The sequence below is a fragment of the Gavia stellata genome, chromosome 16, assembly GCF_030936135.1.
Source record: "Gavia stellata isolate bGavSte3 chromosome 16, bGavSte3.hap2, whole genome shotgun sequence".
NCBI lineage: Eukaryota > Metazoa > Chordata > Aves > Gaviiformes > Gaviidae > Gavia > Gavia stellata.
In genome coordinates this window covers 9,312,959-9,326,653 of record NC_082609.1, presented here as the reverse complement: position 1 = coordinate 9,326,653, position 13,695 = coordinate 9,312,959, and the positions used below count along the sequence as shown (strand labels likewise).

Below are 13,695 nucleotides of genomic sequence, written 5' to 3'. Positions count from 1 at the left end.
AACTTACAAATCTCAAAATGTAACTTAGAACAAAATTTGAAGTTATTTACAATTGGTTGAATCCTTAGAAAGATTTCTTTGAAAAATGCAGACAAAATTGTGGACAAAGTATTTTGGGGGTATTTCATCTATGATACATCTATGCAGTTTCAAAATATGTTAAAATATAGTTTATAAAATCCATGTAAAACTTCTAACTATATTTTTTTTAGAGGAAGTGTGTCTTATTGCCGGATGCAGTCGGAGATGATGAGATATTTGTAACCATTACCCACTGGCTTTTCAGTAGCAATGCCCATTTATTCACATGGAGGAATTTAGTCTCAGACTTGAGCTACCCATTCAGTGTTGCTGTAAATTGTAGATGCAGACATTTAAAGTTGAGTGTTCTCTTGCAAGAAATGAAAAGCTAACATTTTGATCACCATCACCATGCTTATTGTTTCATAGAGATGTGACAGTGCCCTCTCTTGGCTTTCCTGAACAGTTTTTTTTAAAAAAAAGAAACAATACTGAAATAATTTTTAAGGGGTACAATAAAGAGTAAAGATCATCTGTTGACACTAGTCTATGATTTAATAGACTGAAATGAAATGTAAGACAAACAGAAAAGAATGCAACTGTTTGCAATATTAATGTCAACCCATTTATTTATTTATTTGGCGTGCCTTTACTTTGGATGTAACTTTCAAAATGTGCCTCATGTTTAACATCTTTGTCCATGTCAAAAGTTTCTGTGAATGTGCTTGTCGCAAGATTCCAATTGTGCAGGGTTTCAGTTAGCGATTTGGGGTCAACCCAAATGCAGCCTCACCGATAACAGGGCGTTTGAAACGCTGACGGCGAAGAGCCCTTCTGTCAGTCTCGTGTTGGGTTCTTCGCGGGGCGGGCTGCGGCCCTGCAGTCCGGCCGGATCCCCTGGAAGCCGCCCAGTACAAACCAATCGGAGAGCCCCCCCTGGTGTCTGAGCGTGTCCTCCGATATTAAATTTATATCAATCACAGGAAGTCTTGGCAATCAAGCGAGTCACTTTTTCCCTTCACATCTGGACGTAAATTATTTTTTTGTTGCAGAGGTCACAGGAATCATGGGTAGGGCATGGAACGAGGGCCATAGAAAACATGGGAAAGGAAGAATAAAACTGTATTTCCACCTTTTTAGAAATGGTTATTTTTAAGTGACCTGGAATGATGCCAAACTATACAACAGTTTTTTTTTCCTTGAAGTTTACATTTGTTGCTGAATTAAATGTGGCTTAAAGATACTTTGTTTTGGAACGCTTTGTGCCATTAGATCTCATCTTGGCATTTATAAAAGAGCTTTCTCCTAGTTGCTGAGAACAGTAACTTTACTGCAGGAGGGTTTTAGAAATAGAGCATGTTTCTGTACTTAGAGGGGTTTAACTGCACCTTCTTCTTTCTTTTGGCATTACTTAATTTCCCTTGTTTTCCTTCCATTTCTCCCTGTCAACCCCCATTGCTGCCTTAGCAATGCATTTGGAGCTCTTCCATAGTTAATGCTGGCATTTTTTTTTGACAGTAAGTTTGCATCTTTTCATGCATTTTTCAATCTTAAATTCTTTGCTCTAAGAAATGAAGGAAATGCTTCATTTTATGCTCTCCCCCAACTCCCTATCAAGTCTCTCAAACAAGCGCTTAAGGAGGGGTTATAAAAACAAACAGAACTTTTCCATTCAACTCCCTGCCTTTCCTTGCTTTGGACAAGGGATCTAGTGTGCTGAAAGCTGCAAAGCGCTGAAGCCTGTAGCTTTGGGATTGTGGGGTTTTTTAATGTTCCGTGTATATGGGAAATAAAGATGGTATTAGTTTACGTTTGTATGTATGTTAAAGAAAATGTCAGAAACAGAAGCTTGAGGTACATTTAGCGTAAATGAATTTATAAAACCTTAATTGCTGTTGTTCATAACTACTGCTGTGTTCTTACATGCTTTTTTTAATATAGATAGGTTCTGTTAGCTTGCTGATTATTTATTCAGTCATGTAGCTTACGCTCTCTTTAGACACAAAGTTGAATAAAATCATACATCAGAATCTGACAGCAGGAATTCTCATGCTGAGAATCCAAGATTAAGTCCAGGAATTTTATTCTGTTTTAACAATTACCTTCTGTGTCCCCTTTCAGACTTAAGGAGATCTCATTCTTGTCTCTGCTGTTTGTAACTCCAAGTTCCATGATCTTTGCTATCCTTATGCCAAACAAAATTGAACGGGCGTTGCTTGAATGCTGCTTTGTGCCAACTCCTGCATGGACAGAGGGATGACTGTTAAGCATCTTGATTTTTTTTTTTTTTTCTTGTAGTCCTTTCAGGTTCAGAGGAGGTTTTTAAGCAGCAAACGCCTTCTCCACATTGTATTACAAGATCATTAGATCTCTCCTACAGTTTAATCAATTTGAGTTTACAGTATGGTTTATATGTTGAACGCAGTCATCTTACAGGGGTTGTTCTGGCTTCTGAAACCAGTTGTATGATGTACATTACAGTTAACAACAGTACATTACATTAACAACAGTTAAGTAAATTTTCAAACTTTTGATACAATTACAATGTAATTCCTAAGTTATTTCAAATATACTGCAAAGTATGTAGGGAAAGCAGAGGCCACTAGTTTCCTTTTACTGATGTTTCCTTACTACTGTGTGCTATCTGGCTCCATAACTAGAGAGCTGTTTTTCAAACATTCTCTGTATGAATGATGATTTGGGCCTGCTCACTCACCTTAAAATATAAGGAAAATCATTGTGTTATCAAATGTATCTGGATGCTTTTAGGGGCACAGAAGAGGTTGCTGAGCTTATAGTTGAATGCTACCAGTTTGAGAGATTCATTTAAAAAAAAAAAATCACATTGATTTCTTTTTCCAAGTTATGTTTTTCTGTGAACTCTCATAGACAGCCTGAGCTCCTTATAGTATTTGCATTGCTTTAATCATAATACAGAGCGCTCTGCGGCTTTTCTTTTGCTGTTTCCCTTAATTAAATAAATGCAAGCTAGGAAATAGGCTTCCTAGTGAATCTTATCTTTTTTTTTTAAACTAAATCTTGTTTGATACAGATATTCTTGAGTTTCTTTTGTAGCACTCATAATTCAAAAAAAATCTGCTTCTGATTGAGTTATAAGGCTTCTTGCAAATAACTATACACCATACAAACCTGTAAGCAAACCATATCTAGTTGGGGAAGCATCAGCTTTGACTCTAGTGGTTCAGTTTGGATTTTAATTTGACCAAAAGCCATTTTTACTGGACTGAATCCAGCTGTAATGTAATCCCTAGTTTCTCACTGTATTCTTGAAGACTAATAGAATAGTAAAACATTCTTAAAGATAACTTAAATGTGTTGTATAGTGTCCTCAGGGTAACTTCTGCACTAAAGATGTTTTCTTTCCGACCCTGTAGAGGTATCTCATTAAGTGAGATACTCACTAGTGTCATTATTAAGTTTTCATGGGTTTCTCAGTTTTGATGCTAATCTTCATGTGTGTTAATTTTTTTCCTTTGCAGCACCAATGTGGTTATGAATTATTCAGAAATAGAGTCTAAGGTTCGAGAAGCAACCAATGATGATCCATGGGGACCTTCGGGGCAACTCATGGGAGAGATTGCCAAGTAAGTGATAATCTGGCTCAGTGATGAAGAAAGGTGCATTTTATACAGGAATGTGAAAATTGCTGCTGAATAATGCTGAAAAGTTGCTGTAAATCAAGTCTTATTTTTTTAATGCATAATCTTATAATGTATTGAAAACTGTGAAACAAAAAATGAAGTCAAAATATTTTTGAAATTCTTGATTTTTATTTATCTAGCCTTATAATTCTTTCAGTATATCTGACTTTTTTGAGTGTTTATTTTCAAACCGCTTTCTTGTGACTTTTCCAAATAGTGCAAAACATGTCAAATTCTTCCTTGAACTTTTTTCTGTTAAAAATGAGTTTGGAAGTTGCATGTTTGATCAGTTGCAATGGTTGTTAGGGTATTCATATTAAACATTATCTTCATTATAAATTAGTGAAGGTTCTTCTACTGCCTCAGATTTTTAGAATTACTTTTTTCTTTTGTAGTACTGTCACGTAAATTACTTCTATACGAGTAAGAAATAGGGATAGCTTTTTCCCTTGTAATGTCATAAAATGTGAATGGGCTTAGATCAAGCGTGCCATCTACTGTCAGCCCGGAGTTGTAACAGGCTACTGTGGCAAACCACGGAGAATAAAATTTTTTACTCCTTTTGTTTAATTCTGTAGGGCTACGTTTATGTATGAACAGTTTCCAGAACTTATGAACATGCTTTGGACTCGAATGCTGAAAGACAATAAAAAGAACTGGAGGAGAGTTTACAAGGTGTGTATGTATATGAACTGGAAGTAGTCAAGACTTTGTGCTAGTGCATGAAGGACGCAATGCTTGTTGCTAGTATAATGTTCTGATGTAGCGTCCTGTTTAGATACTGCTATATCACTTATTCCACTAGCAACCTATAATTTCTTTCTTAAGTATATGCTTTATAATTCTCTTACTGAAGTCAAAGATGTCTTTCAAATGCTTTATATAAAAAACCCCCAAATTTCTGGGTTTAGAAGTGTGCCTAAGATGCTACTTAACGAACATAATGGAGCAATTACGTTTTGCTGATATTCAAGTATTGGAGTAGCATTCACATTTTGAATCTACCCAAAGGAGTTGTTACGGTGCTCCATGAGAAGTAGATGATAAGTTTTATTGTGCTATCGGGAAAATGTTTTTGAAGGAATTCAGGAATACCTGAAATAAAATGGAAACGAATATTAATTTTCTGCCAATTAATAATTCTCTAAAAATTGTAGTTTAGCTTTGAGTGGACCAAATTTTCTTGCAAATCTCATCATATGAGGCTTTTATGTCCTACTTGTGTTTTGGAAAAAGAACTGAATCATTTGCATTTTTCTTGTCTTTGGCTAATTAGCATGATACAGAAACTTTCTGCTTAAGATTATATCATGCTGCACTTAGTGGTGTTCAATGTTCACTGAATTATGCAAATATAACCTCATTTTTTAGAATGGATGTATTAGACTAGCTTATATTTTGTTTTTCTTGATGCCAGGATTGTAACAAGACAGAATTAATTCTAAGGCATGGTTTGTGCTTTTCACAGGTGCTTGATGTTTTGTATTCATAGTAATTGTTTTCCCTGAAGTACAATATAGATTAATATTTAATGCTATCACACATAACTACTTAATGTTATAAAGACTGCTTGGAATTGCTTATCAGGTTTGGATATGTTGAAATATAATGATAGTTTTAGCTGATAAAGGCACTACTTTGGAGAAAGTGCCCTTTTTTTTTTCTAGATAGAAATCCTCAACATAAAAAAAATAGCATTTAAAGTACTACTTAAACTTCATTTGTTTTGTCACTTGCTTAAAATCGTCCTGGAATGCAGTTTTGCATGTCCATTGCATCCTGCAGAAGTTGTCTTATTTCTGTAGGAGATAATTTTCAGTGAAAACCATTGGAAAATTGTGCGCAAAAGAGGAAAAGAAAATGCTTCATTTAGCAGGGTTAACTTTTTCTCTTAAATTGCTACTGCTGTCTTTTAAAATAAGCAGTGGCTGATGAAGGTAACTACTTGTGATTTAGTAATAACAAATTAGAGTTGGACAAACACAGTTTTGATATTCTAACAAGCAAAAGGTACATGTGGGGAAAACATGTTTTTTTCTATGGGAACCCATATAATAAGCATTTATTTAAGAGGGGAAAGCCTTATTACTTACTAATTTGGGGAGAGGGTTAGGTTTTGTTTTCTGTTGTTTTTCTTCTTTTTTTAAAAAAGATAGAGCTTTTGTTCATGCAATCATAAGGTGCTTTGTATTTTTATAGTCTTTGCTGCTCCTAGCTTACCTCATAAGGAATGGATCAGAGCGTGTTGTTACAAGTGCCAGAGAACACATTTATGATTTGCGATCCCTGGAAAATTACCACTTTGTAGGTGAGCAATAGAAAAATCTTATAAGCAAATTAAAACAGTAGTTGGAGTTGTCAGTCACCTGAACCAGCTTAGAAGCTTCCCCAGTCTAATTAGAATGTGACTGTTGCCAGTTGTGTGAAGAGTGCAGAATCCAAGACGTGGGGCCCTAGAGTATTAATTAGTGAAGACAAGAACTTGCAGAAAAGACTGGCTAATAACAACAGAACCAACACAACATGAGTGTTCGGGTTTATATTAAAATATGCACTAGAGACTGGTCCCCTGTGGTGTCCGTAAAGGAATAGCTTTAATCATATGGGAAGAAAAGGTTAGAGCTCCAAAACACACACATCTGTTTGAAGCTGGGGTTTTTTCCTCCCACCAAATAATATTTACAGTGCAAAGGCAGCAAGGCCAGTGTGTGTTTTGAATGTGAAAAAGGCTGGGAAAGGAGCACGTTTAGCTTCTAGTACATCCCAACTGAAAGCAATTTTTCAAAAATTCAGTTTTACAATAAGACTGAGTTCTGCAATTAAACTTGCAAAAACTGTACTAAAAAGACTGAGGAAAAGGGGTTATTTGGAAGGGTTAAAACTGTTCAAGTGGAGAATATAATTTCTGTCTCAGTCTTTTCAATGTTTCAGCATCAGTTAGATGTTTCTAAATACACCGTTCAGTGAAAACTGTTGTTTATCTAAGAATGAAAATTTATGTTGAAACAAAATATTTGGACCCTTTTAAACAAATACAGTGGACCTTGGTAATCATAAGATCTTTCTCTTCTGTGTTCATAATTCAAATTTTCTTATCAGTTTGATGTTCAGTATTGCTGCCTCTGATTTATTTTTTTCTTCCCTTTTCCCTCCTTCTTCCATCCATCGTCTCTACCTGCATTACTTACACAGATGAAAATGGCAAAGACCAAGGTATAAACATACGCCAGAAGGTAAAAGAAATGGTTGAATTTGCTCAAGATGATGATCGACTTCGGGAAGAGAGGAAGAAAGCGAAGAAGAACAAAGACAAATACATTGGGGTTTCTTCGGACAGTGTTGGAGGGTTCAGATACAGTGAGTACTAGGTTTTCTTGGTCAAGGATTGACAATCTCGACTTTTAACTTGGCTTACATAACACAGATAACTTAAGGAAATTCTAAGATATTCCTTTAGATGCTTTCTCTTTATATTTCTTTACTTGTCAGTGTTACTATTATAAAAGAAATCTTGAACATTCCCCCCCCCATACAAATTTAAAGATTTTTGAAGTAATTAAAGTTAGTCTTTTTTAGATAATAACTAACTAGAAACTTTTACAAATGACATTAATGCATTGGCTTAGCCAAAACTTAGCTGTCTTGTTTTTATCCATAGGCAGAGTATCATTGTGAAATGAATGCTGCTGTAGCAGAAGTAGATAAATATATGCCCTTGTAAGTCAGCTTCTTAGTCAGTCTTTAATTAAAAAAAAAGTGATGATACTTTCCACCCACCACAGCACAAGAATTGCTTTACCTACTCCTGCCAGCTTCGTTCAGTACCATTGATTAATTTGGGTTAGGGCTTTTAGGGCACTAATACTGTTGGGGTGAAACAATGCAGATATTATATGCCATGAGACTTTTTGGTTTTCCAAGTAATACTGTTTGGACACTTGAAAGGTATCTGTGAATTATCTGTATGGATTTTGATGTCTGTCAGATCTGACTTAAAAGATACTTAGTGTATATATTTAAAGTGATGAAGCTTATATTTCAGGAATTTACCAATACAGTTGTTACTGTCTCAGTTTGTGTGTTTTTAAAATCTTGTTTGATTACTACTGTAGGTCCCATGTGCTTTTTGAAGGAGGGCTCCCAGAAGTAGTACCAATTTACTTTGTGTAGACATACTAAGCTTGCAGCTGGATGTTGGTTGTACAGCAGACCTGTGTGCAGGCTGGAAATTTGGTGCACTGGTGCTCATCTCTAAATCCTAGGGAATTGCAGCTGCCAGTGAAGAGGTCATAGTTAATACCAGAAAGAAAGTTCTAAACTTTTTGTTTTTTAAAAAAAATACTATATTTAAAACATGTATATTAGGTATTAAAAAACAGTGTGTAAAGGGTCACTTGGTCATCTACTCCCTCATAAAAAATCAGAAAACCTGCCATCAGATTATCAAAAAACCAAAATTCTGAAAATTAAGGAACCCAGCTGTCACAAATCTCAGTCATCATTGCACAAGGTAGCTTGGGTCTGGTACTTGCAATAGGACCTTTATTACTAATGTCCTTTATTTAAAAACATACATACAAAAAAACAAAGAAAAAACCAAACCATCCGAATGCTGTTGACAGGTTGTCTGATGTACTCTTTCTTCTGGAAATAAGGTCACCCACTTTGCTGGGGCGACCGATGTTCTTCATGTGTGCAATGAGTTCTGTCGGACTATTTGCATCTTCAGCATAGTGTGTGTCTAAGATTTTGGCCTTGGAGGATGTAATGCCATCAGCTTGTTTTTATTTGGAGAGAACACTGTTTTTTCTGACAGCCTGGGGTAGATAAAGGCACACAACCAGTACTATGTTTTGCTTACCAAGTGCAAGTGCGCAGCTTCCTTCTTGCTCCCCAGTCCCTGCCATAATGTGTAGCAGGGATCTGAGCTTGAACTGGCTTTTATGTCTGATGTATCCCAGTGTGTCGTCCATGATTCACCTGTCAGTTTTGAGATGTTTATCTGTGTTTTCTTTGGCCTGAGTAAATCCTTGGCTGCTTTTTTTAAGGGATGAGTCCCCAAGTCACAATGGCGCAAGGCTCTGGTTTGCTAGAGTCAGTGACTTCTTTGAGAGAAAGGTGTGGTATAAGATCTGAGTAGTAACTGTACAGGACTTAAACTTTACCTGTCCCTCTCTTGTGCTATGAATGTTTTTTTCTCTTCTTCACTGTGAGCCTTAAACTTAGATTTGCTCTCTTCTGTTTTTGACAGGTTACTTCTCCATGTTCTTCTGTTCTCCCTTTTCCTCATATGCAGAGTAGTTGAAAATCTCTATCTCCATGGCAGGATATGTCTTGTTTTATTATATTCTGTTAGGCTTTTGCTACCTGCTTGGAATTCTGGTGGTTCTCTTTTTAGGAAGTACTTATGAGTCACTGCATTTCTACTTTAAGTACATGTCCCTCTGTTCTTTCACTGAGCTTATCTTTTGACTTGCTCTGTACAGAGTCGTGATCTATCCCTATGTGCTGGGTAGACGTCTTTCTCCATATGCTCTTTAGTTATCATTCAAGTTTTTTAATTTAAAGGACTGTCTCCTTTGTCTTGTATTTCGTTTTTATGGTAAGGGATTTTTAATTATCCCTTCATTTGTTGAGTGAAGTAAAAAAAAAAAAATCTTTCTGGCAGCACAAAACAAACTTTTTCCCAGGTCAGACTTCTAATCTAAAAGAATCTAGTTATTTAAATACAAAATGCTTGTATTTTCAAAGTTTTCCTTAGTTCTTTTTGTCCTGCAAATACCAAGCTCTTGAGTTTTTTTATTTATTTTAAAATTGCTATTGCACAAGGAAACCTTCTAATGGAATCTACATTAAAATGCTTGACAGCCTGACATAAATTGAAATAAGGCCATTTTATTCTCCTGCAAAATGCAACAGTAGTACATTTCTTAGCACTTTCTCCTTTTCCAGTGATATAGATCTCGCTGATTTATAACAGGTTCTCTACTCTGAAAAAGTTTGTCTGTCCTTTATGGGTCTAAACAAATATCATTGGAGCTTGCACTTATCTTTTCAGTAAGAAAATATATCCTCTGGTATATGGTATTATCGGACAGATATAACTCGAATTTTGCACCTTGTAGTGCTGGAATCCACAATTTTCTTTTTATTAGAAATGGCTTAATTGAATAAATCTTGAACATTACCTGAGCTACATTATCATTTGTATGTCACTTGAAGTAATGAATTTTTCACCATTCTTCCTTTCTGCTACTCAATTTTACTTGGCTTAAGTAAAAAAAATTTAACTCATGTTTCACATTTTTCATAGTGCAGAAAGATGCTTTGTTTCATGCATGTGATGGCCCAAAATATAAAATGTTTGTCTAAAAGTGTTGTCTAGAAACTGAGCTATATTGGGTTGTTCTATATACCTACATTTTCAGCAGAAGGTCTGGTATAAGATCACAATACAAATTAGTAAATTGTGCTGTGCTTCTGATAGCTAAGCCTTTGTTAAAATATAAGTGTTGTTTTTTCTTTTAAATTAAATTCAAGTTGGCTGGGTGTGTATAAATAAACCCAAGCTTAAGGTTTTTTAAACTTTCTTAATGAGATTGTACAGTAAGTGTACTTATTTCAAGTAAAACTGTCAGCTGTTTGTAAGCTAAGATACCAGTATGGAGGTCTTGAATACTTGATTAGAAAAAAAAATGTTTTTGATTTCTTGATAATAGTGTTTAGTAAAGATGTTCAAGGTACTCAATGGCTGCTGAAAGGTGAGTTGCTTTACTGCCTGTTCTTTTTTCATCTCTTTAAAAGGTTTTTTAATCACTGAGTGTGGAAAAGAAAAAACAAAGTCATCATGCATTGCACACTTATGTCTTTCAATATTTTGGTACTACGCTTCTATATGTTCATGAATGTCAATGTATTAAAAACCACTGATTTACCTCTGAGCTCACAGCTTGCCCAAGAATGGGATATCATGCATTAAGTGACTGTTACAAAACTGGCATGTCCCATTTCAGATAAGCTGCTTATGCAGCCAGGCTTAATTGTGCCTCTTGTGCTTTTCCAGTAGAGTCCAACAGTATCCTGATGTGCTGTGCAGTGCATTAAGATTGTGTTGTTGTCATAAACAAAAGTCTTCGAATCTGCATTCCTGCCACTTAATGATTGGCATTACATGCTGTGCCTTGCTGTAATAGTGTTGATTCAGCACTGTGGGAGCTTTCAGTGTGCTTTGAAAACTTGTAAGGTTTATGTATGAGGGGCAGGGGGGCTTGAGAGGGATTCCAAAAAGACCACAGGCTTTTTTTTTTCCTGTTATCTTTTAGTATTTCTTATCTTAATGCCTTACACAGGTGAAAGATACGATCCTGAGCCCAAGTCAAAATGGGATGAAGAATGGGATAAAAAAACAGCTTTTCCATTCAGCGATAAGTTAGGTGAGCTAAGTGACAAAATTGGAAGCACGATTGACGATACCATCAGCAAGTTCCGAAGGAAAGATAGAGAAGACTCTCCAGAAAGGTGCAGGTACTAGAGTTATTTTAACATGAATTTATTCAGTGGAATTGCTATTATAAAGCTGTTTGACATTGCTGATTATTAGTTACAATACTCTGCCATTTTTTTGTCTGTATGGAAGCTTGTTTGGGTTCAGTACCTGCTTCCTAGACTTCTTATGCAGGTCTTACTGGCCTTGGGGAATAATGTAGCTCTGTCAATAGTTAACTGCTCTTGGCTGCCTTCCATTACTGCCCCTAGCTTAGATAGCTGCTAGGAAAGCAGGGAATTTGGCTGAAATTTCCTAAGCTTTTCCTTGTCTCAGCAATTCAGTGGTTTTCCTTGCAGTAGTATACTGGAGACTGCAGTTTAATGCTACAGTTACTCTGAATGCTGAAGTACCGAAGAGGAGGGACATGTAAAATTGCTTAGACCTTGCCTTGATGTAGTGCTTCTTCCCTGAGCTGATGTCAGGAAGAACAGGCTGCAGGTGACTTATTTCAATATCCCTCCCCCCCCCCCCCCCCCCCCCAAAAAAAAATTCAGTTGAACCTTCTCAAGAAACTTGTATTTTACATCTGGCCATTAATTTTTTCCAGTAAGGAAGAAAATCTACCCTGCGTTGCCTGCAGAAAGAACTTTAAATACATCACACTTCAAGAGGGGCATTGAATTTTATTATCTGGAGATCAAATTTGTACTTAACAGAATCTGAAATTGCTGTAGAGAAAGTGCTCAAGTATATTGAAATAATTCCCTTTTGGGAAACAACTTAAAATTCAAATTTGCACTGAGATTTGATTAATATTTTTTACAGGAATATCTTCAGATACATTCACACAATTTTACATACGTGTGTATAAAAATATACATGCACACACGTGTATATATTACAAAATTCAAGCAATTTTGCACGGAAACAAATAATTATAATGGTAGCATTTCTGAGAAAAAGGCAGCATGGTCCTCTTGCTAAGGCATTAATAAATCATAAAACTGGTATTCTTTGCACACATCAGGGTTCCCTCTTAGAACTTACTATCAATAGACTACAAAGAGGAGGGATCAGAAGAAAAGTAAACAACTTCAAATTTAACAATGGTATATTGCTGTGTGCTTTTCTGTACTTACTTTTCAAAAGCAACTTGTCACATGGTGTCTGTAAAGCTTACTATCCACATTTCATGTAGAGGATGTAGAGTAAACATTTTTTTATCTTACTTCCTTTGCTTTATTTCTCAATGGCTCCTGGTCTCTTACTTGTGCTGATACAAAGTCTTGCACCTTCCAGTGTTTTAGACAGTCCTTTCTGCAGTCTAAGCTTTACAAAAAGCAGCTTATTTTGAGGACTTCTCCGCTGTACATCTCTACCCCAGGTTACTCTGATCTTTTTCTCTGGCTAATACTACATTTTTCATTTTTGTTTTTGTCTTGTAACCCTTGTTGCTTTTTTATTTTTCTTCCATTTTTTAGGAAATGTCAGTCAGGTGTGATATTTGTCTTGAAATTTATGAAAGTAATAAACTCAGGACTTGAAATAAAAGGAGGATTTTTGGGGACGTACATGAGCAAAAACAATTTGGTAGTTGCTGGTTATCCTGCCATAAGAAGGAATCCAGGTTGCAGCAGTATGGCTTCTCTAACATTGCTTCGGCTACCAGCCTGAAATTTCCTTTCGGAAGGTGTTTTATCAGAGTGTTGAAATGAAGGGATTTCCTTCTATAGAAGGCATCAAAGGATCTAAGAAGATGGAACTCAAGGTTATAGAATGTCTGTCTGTTTATACTTAAAGATACTGTAAATACAAACCTTATAGGTCATGTTCTTTTTAACAGAATACTATATTCTGTATGAAGTTAAATATTGAAACTGAACAGAAACATGAAACTTTAATTATCATGTGACTTAAGCTCACAACAACATAACATTCTCTTGTAAATGCTTCCTGAAATCCATGCATTTCTGTGTTTTCACACTTCAGCAGTTTTTTTCTAAAAACAAAAAAGAAGCCTCCAAAAATTTGCTAGTTTATTTGTAGCCTGCTGCTATATAATAACATTGAATTAAGTTGCCATTTCCCTTGGAAAAGTGACTAAATGGCGATACTCGCTCAGCTGGCAAATCTGCTGTTGTATGTTCTATTGTTTCTATCTTAATAGCTTTATAAATCATTATTATTTTAGTACTATAAAGCCAATAAAGATCTTAAAGCACAATGAATACATGTGACATACATCTTCACAGTGGTTAATGGAATTTGGGAGATACAATCTTTACCTCCAATATACGCAGGAGAAGAACTTGGCCAAACTTCTGGATTTCTGACTCTAAAGCTTGTAGTTTGTGTAAAAGGAAAAAAAATGCTTGAAGTAACTAAGAACTTAACCTGTGATACAGCTGCCTTGAGTTTACAGTAGGTTTTGGTGAAACTGTGGTTCACACAGCTAACTCTGCAGAAGCCTAGTCTGCTTTTTTTTTTCTTTAGAAGAAAAATGTTAGTACTGCTGTGGGGGAATTG

At 35.8% G+C, this 13,695-nt stretch overlaps 1 protein-coding gene across 1 annotated transcript in view; it reads left to right on the top strand.

Moving 5' to 3' along the window:
- The window catches only part of CLINT1 (clathrin interactor 1), a 52,934-nt gene that overhangs the window by 24,216 nt on the left and 15,023 nt on the right, over positions 1 to 13,695 (top strand). Inside the window, exons 2-6 of the mRNA XM_059825250.1 lie at positions 3,522 to 3,626; positions 4,262 to 4,358; positions 5,883 to 5,991; positions 6,876 to 7,040; positions 11,033 to 11,207. Coding sequence (XP_059681233.1) covers positions 3,522 to 3,626; positions 4,262 to 4,358; positions 5,883 to 5,991; positions 6,876 to 7,040; positions 11,033 to 11,207 — 651 coding nt within the window. The remainder of the gene's footprint in view (positions 1 to 3,521; positions 3,627 to 4,261; positions 4,359 to 5,882; positions 5,992 to 6,875; positions 7,041 to 11,032; positions 11,208 to 13,695) is intronic.